Consider the following 23,134-nt stretch of genomic DNA (forward strand, 5'->3'; position numbering starts at 1 on the left):
CAGTGACAGGCCTCCTTCTATCCTGTACCTGCCCTCACCTGTACTTTACAAATTAAATGGGGAGAAGGTTCTGGTGAAGTCACCTGAGTCCTGAGTACTTGACTAGGCAGCCATCCTTAGGGCAGTGGAATTAGCATCAAAATACAGATAACTCCAGGGCAAACCACAACAAATAAGTCATTCCAAAAACAAAGTAACTGGGGCGTCCTTTGTACCCTCCGGACTCTGCAGATGGGGTGGTTGTCACTTGGAGCCTCACCAGCTGTGGTCAGGCAGTGATGACCTAGAAGCCCCAAAGGTCAGAAGGCAGTACGGGGGCATGCTGGCCGCTGAGACAAGTTGGGTACGGGTCGTGGCCTTGCTTAGCCTTTTCCTGCTGACTAGAGCCATCACAGGGCTACCCAGCTCAAGGGGTGGAGTGTCCCTTAAACCCCACCTTCAAGGCTCTCCTCTATGATTAACTCATGGTTACATGCTTGTGCTGAATGCTAGCACATGCCTCATTTTAATCTTCATTTTCCTACATGGAACAGATTTAACCAGCTCTGTGTACAGTGAGATGTCTTTTGGCCCGGAAGAGTTTGACTTCTTTCAGGTTGGACTTGATACCGAGATAACCTTTTGCTTTAAAGAACTGAAGGTAAGCAAATCCCAGTGTCAGAGTCGAAGTCACTTTCCTGAGTGCTTTTAAAGCAGTGATCTCCACCTTCTGCTCCTCTCCCTGCAGGGGATCCTCACCTTCTCAGAAGTGATGCACGCACCCATTGCCATCTACTTTGACTTTCCTGGAAAGTATGTCCCTGAGAACTCTGGGTTGGTCTCTTCCCTTTTGTTCCCATAACTAAACCCTTTGGAGGTTGGTGAAGTTAATGTTATACTCCAGGACCTTTTCAACTTTATTAGCAACATTTATCAAACTGAAAGTTTGAAAGATGCCATAGCATGGTGCTTTAGAATTGGTCATTTGGGGATAGAGACATGGCTCGGTGGTTAAGAGCACTGACTGCTCTTCCAGAGGTCCTGAGTTCAATTCCCAGCAACCACATGGTGGCTCACAACCCTCTGTAATGGGATCTGGTGCCCTTTTCTGGTGAAGACAGCTACAGCATACTCATAAAATAAATCTTAAAAAAAAAAAAGAAAAAAGAATTGGTCATTTGGCCAAACGTGACAGCACATGTCTGCAGTCCTGGCACAGGGGGTCGAGGCAGCAGGATCAGAAGTTCAAAGCTTTGGCCACACAGTGTTTGAGGTGAGCAAGTGCTACTAGACCTTGTCTCAAAAAACACAAAAGCAGTCGCGTGCCCCAGGCAGTGGTGCTGCACACCTTTTTTTTTCTTTTTTTCTTTTTTCTTTTTTCTTTTTTTCGGAGCTGGGGACCGAACCCAGGGCCTTGCGCTTGCTAGGCAAGCGCTCTACCACTGAGCTAAATCCCCAACCCCGGTGCTGCACACCTTTAATCCCAGTCCTCGGGAGCCAGAGGCAGGCGGATCTGAGTTCTCAGCCAGCCTGCTCTGTAGGGCGAGTTTCAGGACAGCTAAGATGGCACAGAGAAAAGTTGTTTTGAAAAGAAATAATAATAATAGTAGTAATAACAACGATAAATAATTTGGTACTTTGACTAAGAAAGATAATTCTTCTGCAATGGAAACATTTGACTGGCTCCTGACACAATCGTCTAATCAGGGATTGTCTAGTTATGCCTGGCCTAAGCATGGAAACTCTGTGTGTGTGAACTTTTAATGTGCTTTAGAACTACAACTGAATCAGATGGGCTTCCTGTGGTTGCTAAGGGCTTCCCAGCTCTTAGGACTGTCAACCTGAGGAATTGCTGAAGGAGCACCTGCTGACGCTGTTTCTTTGTTGCTAAGTTGGTGGTACTTGCTGATGTGTTCCTAGCACGGGACAGAAATGAGCATGGTTTGTGCTGATTGTCCTCCTAGACCAGTTGTTCTGAGTGTGGAAGACATGCTCTTGGAGGCGAGCTTTATCCTGGCCACCTTATTGGACTATCCAAGTAGAACATCTTCACCACAGTCACTGCGCCTTTCCCAGGCACGAAGGTGAGGCCGGAGGCTTTCTAGTCTTTTTCCTTAACACTGGGGGATGGCACGGGCTGCCATCCATCCATGAGGTCAAAGGACAGCCCCAGGTATTAGTTGTTGCCTTCTGCCTTGCTTGACAGACGGTATCCTGCCCTTCACAGTTGCACATGGCTAGTTAGTCTGTGAACTGGGAATTCTCCTGTCTCTGAACACTGAGATCATCGATGCGCATTACTGAATCCAGCTTTAAATAGATGCACGTTCAGGTCCTCATGTGTGTATTGTGAGTGCTTTCCCCTCTGTGTTGAAGCAACTGAATGAGATACTAGATCAGTGCTACCACAACTGGCTTACAGTTATCTTCTTAAAGATCAGGGTCATGTTGTACACTGCTCTCTCCATGACGTACATATTGCAGGCATGTTCTAGTGTCATGATTTATGACTTGAAAACATGCATTCTCATGACCTCATAACACTTGATCCATAGGCCAGCACATGGGTCAGTGGGTAAAGACACTGCCGCTAAGCTTGATACCTGGGACTCACATGATGGAAGGAAAAAAATCCACTCTTGAAAGTTGTCCTCTGATGTCCACACACAATATGTCTGAGCCTACTATGGCACACATGCAGTCAGGATCACAGGGTCAAATTCAGGTCACAGGGTTGGCAGCAAGTGCCGTCCCCTACTGAGCCCTCTTGTGGGTCCACAGCTGGACTTGTTTCATGAGATCCTATCTTAGTTACTTTTCTATTGCTGTGTAAAACAACATGGCTAAGACAACTCATAACAGAAAGTTTAATTGGGCTTATGGTTCCAGAGGGTCAGAGTCCATGATGGCGGAGCAAAGGCACAGCAGCAGGAGCAGCTGAGAGCTCACATGCTGGTCCACAGACAGGAACAAAGAGCATACTGGGGATGTGGGAGGCTTCTGAAGTCTCCAAGTCCATCACTTTGACACACTCAGAAGGTGTTGACACAGGGCCACACCTTCTGATCCTTCCCAGACAGTTCCACCACCTGAGGACCAGGCACTCAAACACATGAGCCTATGGGCTGTTGTCATTCAAACCAGCAGTGATCCTGTGGACATAATCCATGTCTGATGGGTGCTGGGCTGCTGAGCCCAAGTCTGTCTGGGCGTTTCCAGATGACAGTGTGCATTCATTCATCTTAACTCTCGGCAAGTACTTCTGTTCACCAACTTCTCAGTCCACAGCTCTCATCGCCGTCACACCGCTCTCTGAGTTACAGGAAAGGTATTTCCCAGTAAAGAGCTCTATCTAATCCCTCTTAATACCCCAGGTCAGACCCCACACTGTCCGGTGCTCAGGAGGGTAAAAGCCGAGTCAGCCAGACCCCAGAGAGCATCTCTCGAGCAGCGCCCAAAAGGCTGTTTCCCAAGGATCCTCCTGACAGCAGCTCTGCAGCAGAGACCAGGAGAGCCAGCGCCAGCCAGGATGACATCTCCGAGGTGCCTGAGAGTGTTGTCAGTGATATGGAGGAAGGGCAAAGTCCCTCACCCCTCAGAAAGGTAGGAGAGCTGTGCTGAGGTTGGCCAGGGCAGCCCAGCTTGTAAGCATCTACCTTGCTGTAGGCCTGGCCAGGCCACTGTGTTTCACGATGCCTACTTTCTTCAAGTATATTACATCCTATGAGCAAATTCATCCCTGCCCCTTTGCTTCCTCCGCCGTCCTCTTCCTCCCCCTCCTCCCTGCTCCCTCCTGCTGGCCTCCTTTCTTCCACCCTCTGCCTTCACGCTTGTCTACATGTGTGTCATATGTATTGTTATGTGTCGATGTATGATCCACGAGTGAGTGAAAACATGCCACACTTAGTTTACCAAGAAGGCCTCCATTTATACTCAGTCTAGCAAATGACAGCATTCAGTTTTCTTAATGATTAGATAGAATTCCCTTTTTAATAATTTGTTAGTTGTAAGCATCGGTGTTTTGTTTGCATGTATGTCTGTGGGAGTGTCAGGTCTTGGAGTTACAGGCAGTCGTGAGCATGTGGTTGCTGGGAACTGGACCCAGATCCTCCAGAAGGGCATTCAGTGCTCTTAACCACTGAGCCACCCCTCCCAGTCCCCCAAATAAGATCCCATTTCACAGATACACATAGGTTCTTTGTCCACTTACCTGTTGATGGACGGATAGTGCGGCTACGGCAAGAGTGCTATGACAGTGGATGTGCAGGCCTCTCGGGTTTGGTAAAAGTCCTGTAGCTGTACAGTCACAAGTATCCTGAAGCGATACAGCAGGGCACTGATAGGGTGAGAGACATTTCTAGGGCTTGTTTTTTTGGAGAGTCTCACGTAGCCCAGGTTGTAACCAAGGATGGGCTTAAATTCATGATACTTTTGTCTCTCCCTCCCAAGTGCTGGGATTACAGGCATGTGCCACCACACCTGGCTGTTTTTGTGTTCAGACAGCATCTCTTGTAGTCCACACTGGCCTTGAACTATGCAGCCAAAGATGACCTTGAAGTCCTGATCCTCCTCACTTGCCTCCCAAGTGCTAATCGCAAGTGTGCTAGCATATATTCATGTTTCTGTGAAGCTTGGTGCTGATCGCCATGGGGCCTGGATTACTTCACGTTCCTACCAGCAGTGTACAGTGGTTCCTATTTCTCACCACCATTGCTGGCGTTTGTTGTGTTTTCTTTTTGTTTTAGGGGTGTGTGTGTGTGTGTGTGTGTGTGTGTGTGTGTGTGTGTGTGTCTGCGCATGCGTGGTGTGCCTGAGTGTATGTGCACCAAACATGTGCGGTGTCCACCGAGGCCTGGGTCAGGGGTAACAGTTCTGGGAACTGAATCTGTGTCCTCTGCAGGAGTGACAAGTGCTCTTAACCACTGAGCCCTCTCTACAGCCCCTGACATTTCTTCTGTCTTTGTTTTCATATTTGTGTGTGTGTGTGTGTGTGTGTGTGTGTGTGTGTGAGAGAGAGAGAGAGAGAGAGAGAGAGAGAGAGAGAGAGAGAGAGAGCATGTTTGCTATGAAAAGGTTTCCCATTCACACAATGCCAGCAGTCAGCTCTTACCTGAACTGCTGGAGTCCCTTCTACAAAGCCCTTGGCTGTTCCTGTAATTGAAGTGTTTATCTGTATTCTCTTCCAATTTCGGCTTCTGTTGATATTAAAGTCTTAAAGTTTGTGTGTGTGCACATGCCACAGCATAGAGTAGTGGTCTGGGAACAAGTTCTGAAATCAGTTCTCGCCTCCCACTCTGTGGGTCCGAGATTGAATCTGGGTCATCAGCTTGACACAAGTGAGCTTACCAATTATAAAAAAATGGTATTGTGTACGTATGGCATCATATGTGTTGTGTGATATACACACCTGTGCTTGTGCTTGCACATGTGGGCACATGGAGGCTCCAGGTCAATTCTGGGTGGCTTTTTTTTTTTAATTTAAAATATATTTGTGGGGTTGGGGATTTAGCTCAGTGGTAGAGCGCTTGCCTAGCAAGCGGAAGGCCCTGGGTTCGGTCCCCAGCTCCGAAAAAAAGAAAAAAGAAAAAAAAAAAGAAAAGAAAAGAAGTGATAAAATATATTTGTGGGGCGGAAGAGATGGCTAAGTGGTTACATAAGCTTGATGCTCTTGTGAAGAACCAGAGTTCGCTTCCAAGCACTCAAGTTGGGCAGCTCACAATCGCCTGAAACTCCAACTCCAGGGGATGCTACACCATCTTCTGGCCCCTGCACAAATGAGAACATTTATCTGCACATTTGTACACACACACACACCCATATCTTTAGAAAAAAAGAAATCAGGAACTTTGGAGTTAATTTGTGTGTGTGCAGGCCCATGCTGAGGCCTGGGATCCAGGCTTGGCCTGCTAAGCCGTTTCACTGGCTTCCATCTTTACTTTTTGAGACAGGGTCTCAGTGAACCTGAAGTTCATTCCTTCAGTTAGGTTGGCTGACCAGTGAGTTCCAGGGTTTGGCCTGTCTCCACCCCAGCCCTCGGTAACAGACAGACAGTGCCCAGATTCCTACCCAGAGTGGGATCCAGACTCAGTTCTCAGCTCTCACACTACGCACTTCTCCCTTGGTTATTCCCTTGGCAAATGAGCAGCTGCATACATCCTCACACGAACTGCTTTCTAGCTGCTCTCCCCACTTGCACAGGCTGGGAAACACTGCTTTCCACACGGCAGCCTTGTCTTCACATTGAGTTAACCACTCTGAGTGACTGTCTGTGTCTGTAGTTTCTGCAATTACTAAAGTGTCACAAGCACTCGGAGGCAAAGGTGGGAGGATCTCTGAGTTCAGGGCCAGCCTGGTCTATGTAGTGAGTTCCAGGACAACAGAAGTGTTTTGTGAAACCTTGTCTTAAAACTATTAAAAGCTCCAAGTACAAACTGGGTCACACATGCATCTCCTATAGTTAGAAGTGTGTCTGTAAGGTAAATTCCTCCTAAGAGCGTGAGAGCTGAGCCATGTGTGTGCACACTGAGGTCCTGCCAGTGTATGCTTACTGCAGCCGTGATGGGGAGAGACGTTTCCCAAGTCTGCAACCAGCTCCTACTGCCAAACTTGCAAAAACAACCACTGCCAAATTTATTTTTGGAGAAATTTTGTTTCCTTTTAAAATATATATATATATATATATGTATATATATATATATATTTTTTTTTTTTTTTGGTTCTTTTTTTCGGAGCTGGGGACCAAACCCAGGGCCTTGCGCTTCCTAGGCAAGTGCTCTACCACTGAGCTAAATCCCCAACCCTTAAAATATTTTTATTTTATGTATATGTGTTTGCCTGCATGTGTGTGTGTGTGTGTGTGTGAGAGAGAGAGAGAGAGAGAGAGAGAGAGAGAGAGAGAGAGAGAGAGAGAGAGAGAGACATGTGTACCTGATGCACACAAAGGTAAGAGTTAGATGTCTTTGAGCTGGAGTCACTGATGGTTCTAAGCCCCTATGTAATTGCTGGGAACCGAACCTGGATCCTCTGTGAGAGCAGCCCTTGCTCTCAACTACAGAGTGGGCTGTCCTAGAACTCACTGTGTAGTCCAGGCTGGCCTCAAACTCACAGATCCACCTGCTCCTTAGTTTTTGGATTCAGAGTATTTTGTTTTTATGTGTGTATGTCTGCCACATGTATGCAGTACCCAGAAATCAGGAGTCAGATCTCCTGGAACTGGAGTTACAGGCGATGGTGAGCCATCCATCTTGGGCGATGGGAACCAAACTCAGGATGCAAGAGCTTGTAACTGCTGAGGCTTGTCTCCACTCTCCTCATCATGGCCTTAATCTGCACTGTCTGATTGTGAATGAAGTGGAATAGCTTCTGGGAAGCAAACTTGGGTCTTATGGTTTTTTTGTTTTTTTTTTTGTTTTTTGTTTTTTTTTTTTTGGTTTTTTTTGGAGCTGGGGACCGAACCCAGGGCCTTGTGCTTGCTAGGCAAGTGCTCTACCACTGAGCTAAATCCCCAACCCCAAACTTGGGTCTTATGGAAGACCAACAAGCACCCTGCCCAGCTGCAGTCTACAGCCCTGGCCCCTCCACATGTGCTCACTGGATACAGAGGCTTCTTAGCCACTATCTGTGATGTTTGATGTACCTGACTACATAGCTTATATTGGATTTCTTTTGTTGTTGGGTTTTTTGTTTGTTTTGTATTTTTTGTTTTTTTGTTTTTTTGTTTTTTTTTCCGGAGGTGGGGACCGAACCCAGGGCCTTGCGCTTGCCAGACAAGCACTCTACCACTGAGCTAAATCCCCAACCCCTGTTTTTTTTGTTTTTTGTTTTTTTTGCCACAAACAGCCCTTTTCCTTTACATAGTTAATTTTTTTTTAAATTTCAAATGACTTTTGAGGTAATTAGAAAGCTTTTCCTACTCGGGTTAAGAAATCCACGCCTTTCCTCTTGTTTACTCGCTGTGCCATCTGGAATCTCTTCATGCGTGCTGTAAATTATGGGTCTAACTTTGTCTTTGCAGCTTCCCCAGAAGCCTTTAAAATTACAGTCTGCCTTTGCCCAGGGCTCTGGTGTCTCCTTTGCCATGTTATACACTTGGTGCACTTGTGCCAGTCTCTGGACTTGCTGTGCTTGACCCGTTAGTGTCTTCCTTATCCTCTGCCCCTTCATCAGTGGCTTTTAGTTTGGTGGAATAGTGGCTTTTGGCAGCCTTCTCTTTCTGCTGTGAACACTGACTGGTAACCAAACTTTAGTAGCTCACCCATCTCCCTAAAGTGTCTGCTGGGATCTGAGGAACTCTTCCCTTCACTTACTCAGAGCGCTGCTATTCTGTCCACCATCCACCTGTAACCAGGCGACGTTTCCTTTAAGCCCACTTGTGTTTTTCAGGACTGTTTTAGAATTCTGACTTAAAACATTGTTAAGCCAGGGTCTCATGTTGACCAGGTTTATCTCAAAGTCCCTTTGCAGTTGAAGATGGACCCATGGCCTCTGTCTCTCAGGGGCTGGAATGCATCACCACACCCAGCTTTTCCGTGTGGGAGGTGGGGCAGTGAAGACATCTGTGTAGCCCAGATGGAAACTCCCAGTCCTGCCTCAGCCGTCCGAGTGCCAGGACTGAAGCAGGCAGCACCACATTAGCTTCTTCACAGGGGTCTGAGTGTCTCCTGTCAAGTGTGTCCCTGGCTGGGCTGGGGCACAGGCTAGGAATGACAGCACTTGTGAGGGTGAGGCCAGATCATGGGTTCCAGGACAATCCACCAACTTTAGAGATTCTGTCTCTAAATAAAAAGTAGAGAGGCTTGGGAGGCTGGCCTTTATCTTAGTTGACAGAAGGCTTGCCTGGGATGCCCAGGGCTCTGGGTTGAGTCCCCAGGGCTTCATGAGCCAGGTGCGGTGGCACACATAGTGAGTCTGAGGCCAGCTTGGCTACAAGTCCGTTCCTGCTGTAGATACTTGTCTCCATCCTCTGTGTGCACAGCTATTCTGTGTGTAGACGTATGTCTCTCTGCTGAATTGTTTGTCCTTTTTTCTTTCTTTCTTTGAGTCAGGGTTTCTCTCTGTAGACCAGGCTGGACTGAAACTCAAGAGATCCACCTGCCTCTGCCTCCAGAGGGCTGGGACTGAAGGTTGCACCACCACTGCCCGGCTGCCGAGTTGTCTTGGTCTTGGCAGGTTCCCCCAGCACAGTCACCCTGTGTAGAAGTGTGCAGAGGTCGTCTGCTTTCTCCCTCAGTGCCAGTAACTGAGTTCCCATGTCCACTGATCCTAAGTTACAGCCAGAGTCGGGTATCCTGCTTCATCCTTGTCTTAGCAGGAAGGTGTGGTGACATATTGCTTTCTAATGTGTGTGTCTGTGAGTACTGCACCCACGGAGGCCAGGGGTCCTGGATAGCAGCAGCCAGAGTCCATAGGTAGCTGTGAGCGCATCCACATAGGTTCTAGGAACTGAATTCAGGTCCTACGGAAGAACAGCAAACACTTGACGGTTTGGCCATCTCAACAGCCTCTTGTGTTGTCTTGTTCTTGCTGAGCCTCACAGCTCTGTGATCGGGGCCAGCATCAACCTTCCTTTGCCTTGTGGTGCTGGAGACAGCAGCTGGCTCTCAGGCACATTAGCGGAGTGCTCCACCATTGTGCTCCAGCTCACCGTTCTTCCCTTGCGTGTGTGCAGGGCTCTTGCTTTAGCATAGGAAGGGCTGTTAGCCAGCCACACATTTTAGGCCCAGGTAGACAACAGGAACAAGGGTAGGTGGCAAATAGCACTCACCCCAAAGTCAGGCAATGCTCAAACACCAAAATATTTTAGCCCGAATGCTGCAGCTTCAGAAGATGCTGTGAAAATTAATTCCCGAGAGCGACTGCTCGGCCAGACGCCTGGACAGAGGAGGCTGCGCAGTCACCTCAGCTTCAGGACCCTGACCTTGCTCAAGGCCAGACTTAAGAAGCAAGGGACTGATTCCAGGTGACCGGGTTAGAGAGATGGCTCAGTGGTTAAGAGCACTGACTGCTCTTCCAGAGGTCCTGAGTTCAATTCCCAGCAACTACATGGTGGCTCACAACCATCTGTAATGGGATCCGATGCCCTCTTCTGGTGTGTCTGAGAGCAACAGTGTACTCACATATATAAACTTATTAAACTTATTAAAAACAAACAAACAAAAAACAGGTGACCACAGATTTTACTGCAGGAATAGCACAAATGTGCTCTCTGGTTGCAGAGGTCAGAGTATGAAATGCCTCTCAGGGCTATCAGAGTGCCACTTAGCCTGTGCCTTTCAGTTTACTCCATGGCCAAAAGAAACCGGATCCCATCACTACCTACCTGTGTATATGACTGGGGTTCTAGGGTTCCGTCCATGTGGTGGCTGTCGTTCTCCTTACTGCAGCTAAGCTGGGGTCAACTGCAGTAAGGGATCAGACGCTGTACAAGGTATCTTCTCTCCAATCTAGACCATGTCTTCTGCTACAGGAGACTGCTTCAGGCACAGGCAAGTGCTGCTGAGGTCAAAAGCTTAAGGTAGGGTAGGAAGGAGGATGAGAAGAGTCTCTAAGGACAGTTACTTCTCTGTGACAGAGAAGAGGCAGCAGCTGGAGAGGGCGGAGGTTGGGACATCTAAGCACCAGCAACACTACGGCTCCCCTCAACACAGCAGCAGGCTGGGATTGGGGGCTGTTGATTAGCTTCAGCCTCCGAGGACAGATACGGTTCCTCTGCCTCTCTCAGTCCTGGTGGACATTTCTGAAGCTCCAGGAGAGGTCACAGTACACTACCATTCACAAAGATCCTGTCTTGGGCTGGTGATGGCCGAAGAGGCTCTGGCTCTAGATGTGTTCAGCAGGTAATGGTGTCCACGATTCATCACCATCAAAGACAGTGGCAGTACATGGCCACATTCTTTTTCTTTTCTTTTCTTTTCTTTTTTTTGGAGCTGGGGACCGAACCCAGGGCCTTGCGCTTGCTAGGCAAGCGCTCTACCACTGAGCTAAATCCCCAACCCTCTTTTTTTTTTTTTTTTTTTTTAAGATGTATTTATTTCATGTATGTGAGCACACTGTAGCTGTCCTCAGACACACCAGAAGAGGGCATCAGATCCCATTACAGATGGTTGTGAGCCACCATGTGGTTGCTGGGAATTGAACTCAGGACCTCTGGAAGAGCAGTCAGTGCTCTAACCACTGAGCCATCTCTCCAGCCCACATGGCCATTCTGAAACATACCAGCTGGAGCCTTGTATGTGCAGGTCTGTCTGCAAAATGAACTACAGCCTTCTGTTTTCCTTTCTAGTTTTCCTGCATGTTCTTTGGAGCAGTATCTTGTGAACAGCAAGAGCATGCCAACCACCCCTTGGGCAGTCTGGCAGTAGCAAGCGACAGTGAACAGGACGCGAGTGGATGAACGTCCACGCTAAGGCTGTAATAGCCACACCGGGCGCTTGGCTCCCTGAAGGCCAAGGGGAAACTGAGCAAACTGTCCCAGGATGCCCTGGAGACAGTGTCTCTGCTCTTGCCAGGATCACTGTGCACTAAAATCTGTGTCACTTGGGGGACAGAGCTGGCCGCACAAGGATGAGCCATCGGGGTTAGATGCCACTGTTTAACCCTGCAGCCTTGGCATGTCCCCTGTGGATCCCTAAGGCAGACTTCCCTCAGCATCTGGGTGAGGTGGAGCTTCTGTACCTGACAGCAGCCTTCCAGCTTATGTGAGACCTGACAGGCTTTGTTCAGTGTTGTTTTTCAGAGTAGAGAAAAGGTGGTGAATAAAAGACATACAGTTAACTTCACTTTGTGGTCATTTTATATATTACACGATTTTATTTCCTGGCCCTCAGCTGCTCTGGTTCCTGTCTGCTATGCAGTGGGATGCAGAGAGCATGCAGTGAAGTCGGTATGAGTCACCGGCACACACAGCGGCCGCTGAGCTCAGCCTGGAGTGGAACAAGGTAAGGGGGCAGAGGACAAATGCCTGTCCACTGCTCCTCTCAGGTCTAGCTGCTTACATGCACAGATTAAAAACCTGGCACAAAACACACTGATGTAACTTATTATGCTGTAGGACTCTCTCCCAAACCAGTGTACAGTGGTTGCAGGCTACAGGAGTCTTTGGAACATCTTATTGCTAAGTCCTTGGAAACCATCAGACCGTAAGGAAATGTCAAGCAGCAGGCCAGCCACCGTACTTCACACTCAGCGTTGCCTACGTGGATCAGATGCTGCAGACGTGTGAGCAGAGTTCTAGCTGAAACAGTGACTGGGTTCTTGTAGCTTAGCAATGACTCACAGCTGCCCACAGTAACCTAATAAAAACCCAACTTCACCAACTTCATCCCAAAATGTCCCTCTGTGAATGAAAATGGGCTTTCAAGAAGCTTTTTGTGGAAACTGGCAGTGCCCACCTATCTCAGCCTTGTCCTCTGTTGTAGGCTGAAGATTTATGAATCTCATGTTTACACTGATCACTGGATTGCAGACATTTCTGCCCAGCACACATGGCTGCAGAGCAGCTGTGGGTCTCCTGCTGAGAACGGCCTGGGCTCACCCTGATGCAGCTTCCCAAGCACCTTGGCCAGCGCAGCCTGGCTACAGCACTAATCTGCACAAGACGGTGACACTGTGACACTGTGTGTGTGTGTGTGTGTGTGTGTGTGTGTGTGTGTGTGTGTGTGTGTGTGCTCATGTGATGGAATCTAGGCCCTTGCACATCCCAGGTCAGTGCTCTGCTACAGAGCTCCCCACCCCTCACAGCGGCCTTTCTGGTGGCTCCGTCACTCAGTACTGTCTGGAAGGACACTGATGGCTCCAGCTGTAAACTCTCTGTTTTACACTCAACTGTCGTCCATTTTGGTGAACTTCTGAGGAAGATAAGGAGCTGCTGATGACAGGCCACGCTGCTCTGGCTCAGATGGTAAAGCACGAAGGACACGGCTCTGTGGTGCTGGCTCACTGTCAGGTAGACCAAGAAGCTTGGAGTTGGGATGTGACGGAGACAATCTGAGCGTCGGTGCTTTAGCCCCTGACCGTTCACACCAAAGGAGTGGCACGTAGTATAAATACTGTATTTATTAAATATCCTTACAGTTTATTTAAATGTATTTACAGAACTATTCCTGCATAAGTTATATTTCAGACATCGATCAGGTCATTGCCTCTGGTAGGACAAACAATGATAGTCTCGACAGAACACGCAGCTCATTAGCACAGACTCAGATTTGCTCGTCGTTACTATCTTTGCCACCAACTTCCTGCTAACAGTCACGTTTTGACATGGTCACTGCTCTATTGAGAAGTTCAATTTTGTGATAATTTACTTTTTTCAAAGAAATAGAATCCAAATTCTTGTTTCATATTTTGTTTTATAAGCAGATTTTTGCAAATTTTTTTAAATGTAAAACTGTGACAGTCTCCAGAGAAACTGAGTGTTACAACTTGGCCAGAGAGAGCTGCTGTACAGTGACAAGAAGCCATGAACCTACTCTAAAGTACAAACACGCACAGCCTCAGCCAGCCTGCCAGTGCCTCCAAGACACTCCTGGGGAGGGCAGTGCTGGGACGCTTCCGTCTGCTGGCTACTCTACCCAGAGCAAGGGCACTCTCCTGCCTCGGAACGCTGGTGCCAGTCTCTGCCGCAGACACACACCTGGAATGGACTCTGTGAGCGAGTAGCCTATCGACCAAGCACACAGCGACTCAGGATACAGAACTTGTCCCCTCCTTTCTCTCCGCTGTTAGAGCCTAGGGACGCCAGCTACTTCATCTCCACTTGATAATTTAATATTTTTTGTGCGCAGGCAGCTTAAGTTCATAGGAAGAAATAAGGTTCTGATATGTTTAGAGTGCACATTTTTAAAACAGAACAAAATAAAAATTTCAAGCATGTGATAAAAATAGTGATTTTTATAATACAGTATTGCTTTATAAATATAGATGGAAAAGCTATAAACTTTACTGGTCTTTGGTGCATCCAGAGGGATAAATAATTTGCCATTTGTAAATTAAAATCCAAATTTTCTCTTTTGTTATAAAAGTTCACTCTGAGACAAACATGAGTGCTTACACTGCTTGATTTAAAATACAGTGCACGCGCACACCAGGTTCCAGAGCAGCCCTGGCGAGGGGTGCGTGACAGAGCCCTGGGCACAGTGAGTGTGAGCGGGGCTTGCTCTGCCTGACCTTGGACAGTTATAAAACCGAGTGTGTGACAAACGGACAGGGAGAAGCAGATGGAATACTCGATGTCACTAGCTCATGCGCCAGGCCCCAAGTAATTTCACTGAAGCCTGATGCCTGCCCTATGGCTTTCTGTTTACTAGAGCAGCCCTATTGCCTGTCCATTTCTAACGATGACTGCTCAGAAAAGTGAGTTGACTAAAAAGAAGTTGTCTACAACAAACCAATCCACTTTTACAAACATTGGTTGATGGGCTAAAATGAGAGCAGAAAAAAAGCCAGCGACTTGACCAGCTCTGCTCTTAGCAGGAATTAAATGTCGGCATTGGAAAATTAATGCAAAATATATCCAGATTGTAAGGCTACAACACCTCTGACCAAAAACTAATGACAAACCACACAGAAGAGCTGAAGCTCAGTCCTAGAGTCACACACCCCATCTGGATGCAACCTCACCGTTTCACACACAGACACTGTAAAGAGTTTGTGCAAAATAAATACCCACCACGTGCCCCTCGTGCCCCAGGATCAACAGAACGCGGCGCGTCTCCTTAGTCCAGTCTCCCTGCATCCCGGCCGCTGTATCTCCTCACCAGAGAGCTCAGTGTTGTCAGGTTAGGGTAGTTAAGGCATTCTGACGTGTAATTAAAGGTGATTCAATACAGGAATCTAACATTATGCCAATTTAGGAATAGTAGATAAATTACTGAACAGCTTACAAATGAGTAACTCATTCTTATAAATGAAATGCCTGTTACAAGCATGATGCACTGAGAGCACTGACATGTACATGGTACATGGTAAACAATTTAAATAAAACAAGACACAGCTACTCAAATATACAGACACACAGACAAAACCTTTAAAAACAAGTTGAGGTAACCTCACACACAAGTTCAATGCAATACCCGGGGAGCCAGTGTCTCCTGCAGAGGACGGGCTGTGCAGCTGCTCACACCGTCTTCGCGCCAGCATCATCTGACTCGCACAGAAAACACGGCTTTAACTTAAGGGTTTCTAAGTATATATGGTTTTTCTACCACCACGTTAATGAAGGAAAAGAACGGACCCAAAAATATATATATATCTTTACAGCAGTCAGTTGTACATAAACCTTAAAAACAAGTCTGCGCTCGCAGGTACTGGGGGATTCTGGGAAGGAGCGTCACCTACTGCGATGGCTATTGGGGACTGTAAACAGTAAGCCGGACTCAGGGCCCCACACTCAGCTGTGATGTCACTGTGAATGTCAGGTACCACTGGCTTTCCTGTGGGCTCTGGGAGATGCAGCCACCGCGCCACCAGGCCATCATCACCTTGAGGACACAACGCAGGTGGGGCATGGGAGGGTGGGCGGCTCCTGAGGGGGAGGAGCAAGGCTGTCCACAGCCAGCCCCATTCCGAGCTGCAGCTGCGTTCTCTACTCTAGGAAAGCCCGGGGCATCCTTACAGGCAGCGCGGACGACCTCAGCTACAGCACTGATTCCCAGGCTTTGAGGAGTTTGAAATTTTGCGTAGTATTTCCTTTACTAGATTTCCCTGTCCCTCTCCTGCCTCTAGCCTGTGACCTGGACAAATCAACAGACTGCCACAGCTGCAGTCACAGGGGCACAATTAAGCATCTTTTAAAAAGCACAAAACATCTGCATCCACAGAACAAAAATTTCCTTCCAATTTGTAACCCAAGCCATCCACCGCTGGGGTTGAGATGCCAGTGCCCAGCACAGGGTTAGGGCAGGGCTGTGAGCTCCTGAAATCAGGAGTTTATACAGAAGACACAAACCATACCAGTCCTAGCAGAGACTGCACCTGTGGGACACAGGGCTGGTTCTCCTGGGACGACCATGTGTGCTCTGTAGAGCTGTCACTATTCACTATTTGTCAACTGTTAACATCCCTTTAACACACTGAAATTTTGAGTTCGCTTTACCAACATTACTTATTTTCAAAACTTCAACTGCTTTTGAAAAGTAAAAGGCTTTGAAAACCTCCAGGAGAAGGGAGAGGTGGCCTCGCTTCTCTCAGAGGGTCGCCAGCAGGTCCGGGCTAGCGCATGACAGTAGTGGTTCTCAGCAAGGATCTCCATGGGTCTCAAACGTGGGCCAGAGCATCCATCAGTGGCCACAGATCAGTGGCAAAGAAATGTGGTCCTGCCAGCAGGATCAGCACACGTGGCAGGGAAACGTTGGGGACAAGGGAAAGGCAGGAGTCACCAGTGTGGCCAGTCAGTCCGTGTACTCAGCCACTATTGAGAGGAGCACGGTGATGTCATCTGGTTTTCCACCTAAAACACAGATGAAGTTTATCAGTGTGCCTGAAGGAACAGTCAACCGAAGACGTGGCTCCTGTAAGCACTGGAGACAGTGCTCTGTCTGTGGGTCTGATCTGCCGACGCCCCAGACTGGAGAGTCAGAGCCGCAAGCTCCAGGTTTGGGGAGGTCAGGAGTTCAAACCCACCTATGTCACCCGATGCCTCTCCCACAGCTACAGCAAACGAGGCACAATTATGCAGCACCCAGGCCGGGGCACAGGGGTACACCCTATAATCTTCCTACTTGATGGGCTGAGGCAGGAGGGTCACCACATACTTGAGGCCAGCTTGAGCTTTCTTCGGCACAAACACAACGGTGGCTTGACTGAAGCCTGAACCCACCCTGCTGCTCTCCCGCTCGCCCACAGCATCATGTGAGTGCAGCAGGGGTTGGCAGGACAGCTGCAGCCCAGCACTCACATACCGTGCTGCCCTAATTTGGACAAACATGTCCAGTGTTTGGAGACTCGGAATAGCCTGTGTTCTAATCTGCCGAGTAGCTGCGGCATGTGCTTTTCTCTAGTTTAACATTTCCTCAGCTCAGATGTGCTCAGCACGTCACAGTATCACACCAGCAAAAGCTGGGCAGCTCCACACAGCTCTGACACCAACGTCATCCAGCTAGGACTGGCCTAATTCCCAGTCAGCCGCATCACAATGTAGATAAAAGACAGGACAATCAAGAGCAGTGTCGTGCAGCTCCCCTCTGCAGACTGCTGCAGCGGTCGGGAGTCAGCTACTCAGGAGGCCGAACATTAATGAGCTGCCACCCTCCCGACCTGCAGAGAGAGGATGCACACCTACACATCCCGCCCAGAGCTCAGAACCTTCCAGAGAATGCTTACCTCTCACATTTAATCCGTTGTCACATGCGAACTGTGCGAAAGGTGACATGTAATTTGGGTCATAGGCCAGCTCGTGCGCTTGCTCAGCGATGCTCCTTGCAGTCCGCTGTATGCTCTCATAATTTGAATTCTAAAGTGAAGGACAGAGTTATTTTTACACGCGGCCTCGTGTGAGTTCCGCATGAGAACGCTGTGTGCAGAGAGCTCACCTGCACATTCCCCCAGCACCTATGTTTACTCCGGTTAGACAAGACATGGAGACAGGGCCACAGGGAACAAGCCTCGGAAGTCCCCGTGTTTGGGACTAGCTGGCCGTATTTGCTTTTTACAAGGAAGAGGTGCCCGGGTGCTGGCCCTGCTGAGAATGGCTTCCAGTCTTTGCACCCCGTAGAAGACTCAAGCTTTGCTGTGAGCTCTTTGGCCATGCCCTGTCCTAGCTGCCTCCACTTCCTCATCTACAAAATGAGTGTGAGGACAAGCGTCCCCTCAGCCCTGACTTCGAAGGCTCTAAACTGTTCAGTCTAAATGTCACCCAGCGAGGGCTAGGGCAGCTGGAGACATGGCTGCAGAGATTAACGTACTGGCTGCTCTCGCAGAGGACCCAGGTTTGGTTCCTAGCCCACATGACCATTCACATGGGTTCCATGGGATCCAAAACTCTTCTTGTTACTCAGATGCATAAGATTAAAAAAAACCAAACAAACAAAACCCAAAGTTCATAATGAAAACGAAAGCCAGCAGGTCTGTGCCTCAAGGCCACCTCCTTACAGGAGCCTTCCCTAGCCAATCTAAGACAGCAGTCCCCTTTATTTCCAACCCTTTTCACTTGCCACCAGCCTATACTGTGTACCCATCTCCTTCCAGCCACTCCTCTGGACTGGAAGCCCCGGAGGGCAGGCCCGAGTGCTTCCTGCTGTCAGCACACAGTGCTCCAGTACAGGACACCACAGGGCAGGCCCGGTGTTAGGACTCCCTTGCCACCCTGAAGGATAAGACTTTCCTTCTTCCCAAATAACAGACAAGGAGGTACTGCTTGGACAGTAGAAGAAACACCCTAAGCCGGAATGCTGAGGAGCTAGACGAGGTCAGTGTCTGCCAGCCAGTACTTTCACTGGGCTAAGAGAACACAGAAAGCCCAGCTACTGGCCCTGCCACTTTTGTGGGAGAAGGCAGACTCTCCCTCGGAGGCAGCTCTGGTCAACACCCACACTCTTGCTGCCCAGTCTCACTCCTGACCTCCCAGCCTCAGCAGCTGCAGGGTGTGTGGTAACAGTGAAAGGAGGAGGGGAGAAGCAAGTGCATAAAACACGGGAAAGACACAAATCCCTCTCCGACTCCCCCTGAACCACTCTACGGAGGAGGGGCTTAGCCCAGGGCTTCCCCCCAGTCCTCCTCTAATGTCCCCATTTATAACCGCCTGGAATATTACATCCATTATTTCCTGAAGCTCAAAAATAGTCCTTCCCCACCAACAAAGGGACGGTGTGATGGGCTCAATAAAACTCTGGCTGCGCAGAGAACACGGCTCCGAGGGCCTCCCCGCTCGCCAGCCTCCGGTCTGTTACCTTCAGTTTTTTCAGCTCCTGAAGGATCATATAATCAGGCATGTTGTCAAAGAGCCCATCTGTCGCTGTCAGGATGATGTCTCCTAACTGAACATCGAAAGATGTGCTGTCAGCAGCATCGGGGCTGTGGCAAGGACAGAGAGGAACAGCAAGGTGACGGCAGGTATGTGTCAGAGGTCCTTACCCACGCTTTACAGTTGATGAGGCTCCCAGTAGGGCGTCAGCTAAAGAAGCGGGGCTGGAGAGACGGGCCGCAGGCAAGGGCGAAGGCCTTCAAGTCTGCTGACTTCAGTTCTCCATCCTAAGAGCCCACATGTCCAAGTGAGAGAACTGATGCCACCGGTGTCCTGTGACCTCTACACCTCCGCTGGGGCATTAACCTCGCTCACAACACAAAGCCATACTCACATGTCAATCCTGACAGAACTAGCCGACAGCAGCATCTGTATGTTTCAGAGGCTTAACCAAAGCCGTCATGTAAAGCTGAGTCCAGGCCGTGAGAGCAGTCACGGCTCAAGAGGACAGCTCTCTCCTGAGGCAGGTCTAACTTCTGCTATGTGGAAGGGAGTGTTCCTGTCCAGTCTGCAGCCTCAGATCCCTGCCTCTCCCATCCACACCACTGCACCCCTTCCAGCTCTCGGGAGGCTAGTCACCCACAGACGACGTGACCCCTGTAGGATGACGGCTCGGGGACACCCAGAGAGGCCTGAGCACAGTTAAGGACTATGTGCCTCCTACCTTCACGTGTGCCTGACATGTAAAAATTCAAGAAACATGTTAAACGACATACTGCACACACTGAATAACCCTGAGTTGAGAGAAGATCTTTAATGTTAAATAGAAAGGGCAGGAGTATGTGGTAGATACAACTACTTCTGTGAGGAGGAGGGACACTCAGAGACTAAGCTTAGAGCGTCAGTCTGGACAGAAGCCTCCCAGAGAATGTGTGGCTGCACCAGGGGCTGGAGGACGATTGCTTGTCTTGGGGTCTTGGCACGGCTTTTCTGTTTGATTTGGAGGGAAGGTCTCGACCTGTAGCTCAGGCTCACCTTGAACTCAATTCTCCTGCCTCAGCCTCCGAGGTACAGGAATGATATTATGCCTGAGCCGGGCACAGCGTTTAAAGAATGTGATGGCAGGTACTTTTCTGACAAAGGAAATAGATCTGACGCTGGGGGACAGGCAGGCAGAGCCCCCTGGGCTGGCTCTCAGTCTCTCTTGAAGGCCGCCTTTACTATTCCTAGCCTCAAAGGTCACCTTTCTCACCGTGGCGAGAAATAACAGAAGGAAGACTTAGACACTGACCAAGAGTGGGGCCATGGCCAAAGCGCCCCAGGCTTAATAGAACCCCACACTTGTCTAGTAAGAGCGGAGACAGGAAACCCATGGAGAGAAAACACCAAGTAGGCCTTGTACATGCCTGAGGACCAATCCACACAGTGCCCAGAGCAGACCCCGAGCGGGGCAGGAGGCTGCACACAGCTGAAGATAAGAGGGACGACCAAGGACGGCAGCAGGAAGAGAGAACCACTGTCGTACTGGTGGGAACTGGGTTAGCTCCTTCTGCAAGTCAGGTCGGCGAGCCAGTCTCTGGCCTGCTGTCTCTGGAGCGTACCGGGCTCTCCAAGTGCAGATTAATGACCAGGTTGGCACGGGGGCTCTGTTTTATGCTGAGGTTTTGCTTTCCCCACGAGCGGCCTTTGCCATTCTGCTTGTGAGAGCCTCCCTCCCATTGGACAGTCTGTGCTCTAACACTCCCACCCACGAGCTTGGTGTTCCGCCAGCTGCAGCTCTGCCCATTCTGACTGGACACGCTGTGCCGCTGAAAACTCTCACCACACGGAAACACGAGCCACAGTCACATGCTGCTGAGCCGGGCTCCACGGGCGGCTGCCTCCACCTCCCTTCAGGGCAGCGAACTCTGCTGCTAAGCCTGCCTGTCCCAAATCTTGCTTGGGGATCTGGTACTCGGAGGCCAAAACAGCCCGTGAGGAAAAGGAAGTACGGTGGCTCGGAAGCTGTCATCTGAGGCCTTTACTCCAAATGGCTATGTCTACAGCCATTACATACATGTATTACAGCACACTCAATGACACAAGCGAGCTGGGTCACTGAGATGCTCAGGGATGGCACCTATGGCCAACCTGACACCTGAGACTGATCCAGGAACACACATGCTGGGAGAGAACTGACCTGCATACCTGTGCCATGACACACACACTACCTCTACCAAATACACAAAATAAATATTTTAACAACACAGTAAGTGTCTAATCAGATGCCCTTCCATCAGAGCAATCAGCAGACCCGAAAGCTCAAAGTACTTCTCTCTCTCAGCAGCAATGCTCTTGAGTGTTTTAAGACTGGGTCTTGCTATATATAGCCCAGGCTGGCCTCAAACTGGTAATCTTCCTGCCTTAGCCTCCCGAATACCAGGATTACAGGTGCAACCCCCATGCCTACCTAGCGAGCAGATTATTTGAGTGGACAACACCAAATACCTAATTATATAATGTCCTTGGTCCAGAACCAAAGTTGTTTTGTGTTAGTTTGGCCTTGAGATCTGGTTCACCAGGAGGTAATAGGTAGAAAAGCAGAAGCAGAAACAGCATTTGCTCAGAGCTTCTTAACGAAGATCCCCACTCAGGGGCTGCCAGTCAGCACGTGCAGCCCCTGCAAGGTGACTGAAGAAAGGGTGGTGCGAGCCCTAACCTTACCATAGTCTAAGAAAAGAAAAAACTAAAAATGAAGTTTAAAGTGTCCCACTTGTTTTGAAAGGTTCCTGGAAGTTTAAAAATAAACTAAGAGGCATTAGCAATCATCAAGAAAAAGAGACCACCCCAGTGACCCCATTAGGGACGGAGGCAGGCCTGGCTACTTCTCCTCTGTTGGGTGCGTGTGTGGAGAGGACGTCTGAGTAGGAAGTTATTCTGACAGGTAAGACGGGCGTCTCCCAGTGTGCTGCTGCATGATAAGGTGACTGCCGAAGTGCGGCTGGCCTGTGCACACCGCGTGCAGTGACGGTGTTCAGAGCACCTTGGCTTGCCTGGGATGCCCACTCTAAAGCAAACCCCTTCCCAAGGCCCCACCACCTGGTCCTGTGGACCGGCAGTTTCTTGGGAAGGAGGACGGGAGGGCAGTGTGGGCAGCTTGATTACCTGTCGCTCAGGACGACTCCCTCAGCTTCCGGGGGAGCAATGGAGAGCTGGAATGGAGTGTTGAAGTAATGCTGCTGCTCATCAGAGCGGTGCACGACCTCGCCGCCCCGGACCACCAGGAAGCCCGAGTCACCCAGGTTCGCTGTGTGCAGACGGTGGCTACTTCTGTCCAGCACCACGATGCAGGCTGTGCTGCTACCTAAAACAACATGGATGTCCACTCATGGTCTCCCCGGGCTGCTGCCCATCAGCACAGGAGCAGCTGTGATGGCAATCTCTGTTTACATAGGACCTTCCCCGTGTGCCCCACCCCAGAGAACCCTGAGGGGGGCTGAGGTGCTGCAGACAAGGGGTGTGGTGGACACTCTTCCTCCTGTAGACATGGGGGGCGGGGAGGTCCCATAGCAAGCTACTGTGTTTTAATACTTAATTGCTGGAACAAGGTAACTGCAGCTAGCCCTTCTTTAGTTATGGCAGCGTAACTAGACTGATGACTCACAGAGGTCACAGGACCAATTTTCACAAGTGGCTTGAAGATCAACCTATTCACTTTCCAGAGGCTGGTGCCCAGGAGGACAAGCCCCACCTCGCCAGCAGCCAGCAGGCACCCGTGCAACCACTGCTGAACAAGGCCCAGGCTCTGGCCTGGCTGCCTGCAGCAAAAACTGCACCTGTCTCCACCAGAAGATAATGCAGCTCGCCAAGAAACAAATGGAGCACGCCTGTGTGGGTGGGCTGCTGGCAGCCAGTTCTCTGAGAATAGCACAAGGGGCTGGAGAGATGGCTCAGTGGTTAGGAGCACTGACTGCTCTTCCTGAGGTCCTGAGTTCAAATCCCAGCAACCACATGGTGGCTCACAGCCATCTGTGATGAGATCTGATGCCCTCTTCTGGTGTGTCTGAAGACAGCTATAGTGTACTCATATACATGAAATAAATGTTTAAAAAAGAAGAGGAAGAAGAAGAAGCAAGCACAGGGCTGGCCAGAGTGCAGGGAGCCTGCTCACTCTCAGTCTGGGGAGGCACCGGGTAACTAATCTTTCTGAGAGTCACAGGCCTGAGAGCACGCATTTCCTTCAGGCAGCAGGTCTCCCTGAGAGAAGCCATGGAAGGAGAA

The 23,134-nt window shown here is 49.5% G+C and overlaps 2 protein-coding genes across 13 annotated transcripts in view; one reads left to right on the top strand and one right to left on the bottom strand.

Moving 5' to 3' along the window:
• The window catches only part of Rad9b (RAD9 checkpoint clamp component B), a 32,616-nt gene extending 18,692 nt beyond the window's left edge, over positions 1-13,924 (top strand). For 8 of the 12 annotated variants that reach the window (XM_087579039.1, XM_087579038.1, XM_087579037.1 and 5 more), the window contains 5 exons: positions 534-640; positions 728-792; positions 1,944-2,063; positions 3,354-3,582; positions 11,261-11,756. In XM_087579039.1, the coding sequence (XP_087435165.1) occupies positions 534-640; positions 728-792; positions 1,944-2,063; positions 3,354-3,582; positions 11,261-11,371 (632 nt within the window). In that variant the 3' untranslated portion in view covers positions 11,372-11,756. Of the gene's footprint in view, positions 1-533; positions 641-727; positions 793-1,943; positions 2,064-3,353; positions 3,583-11,260; positions 11,757-11,797; positions 11,916-12,028 lie in introns of those variants that run through there. The other 4 variants (XM_087579040.1, XM_087579041.1, XM_087579042.1 and 1 more) reach the window with 3 other exon arrangements.
• Pptc7 (protein phosphatase targeting COQ7) overlaps positions 13,340-23,134 on the bottom strand; it is a 38,386-nt gene continuing 28,591 nt past the window's right edge. The window contains 4 exon segments of the mRNA NM_001107141.1: positions 13,340-16,423; positions 17,296-17,425; positions 18,861-18,984; positions 22,019-22,217. Of these exon segments, the coding sequence (NP_001100611.1) occupies positions 16,365-16,423; positions 17,296-17,425; positions 18,861-18,984; positions 22,019-22,217 (512 nt within the window). The 3' untranslated portion in view covers positions 13,340-16,364.

Source organism: Rattus norvegicus, chromosome 12 (assembly GCF_021556685.1).
Source record: "Rattus norvegicus strain SHRSP/BbbUtx chromosome 12, alternate assembly SHRSP_T2T, whole genome shotgun sequence".
NCBI lineage: Eukaryota > Metazoa > Chordata > Mammalia > Rodentia > Muridae > Rattus > Rattus norvegicus.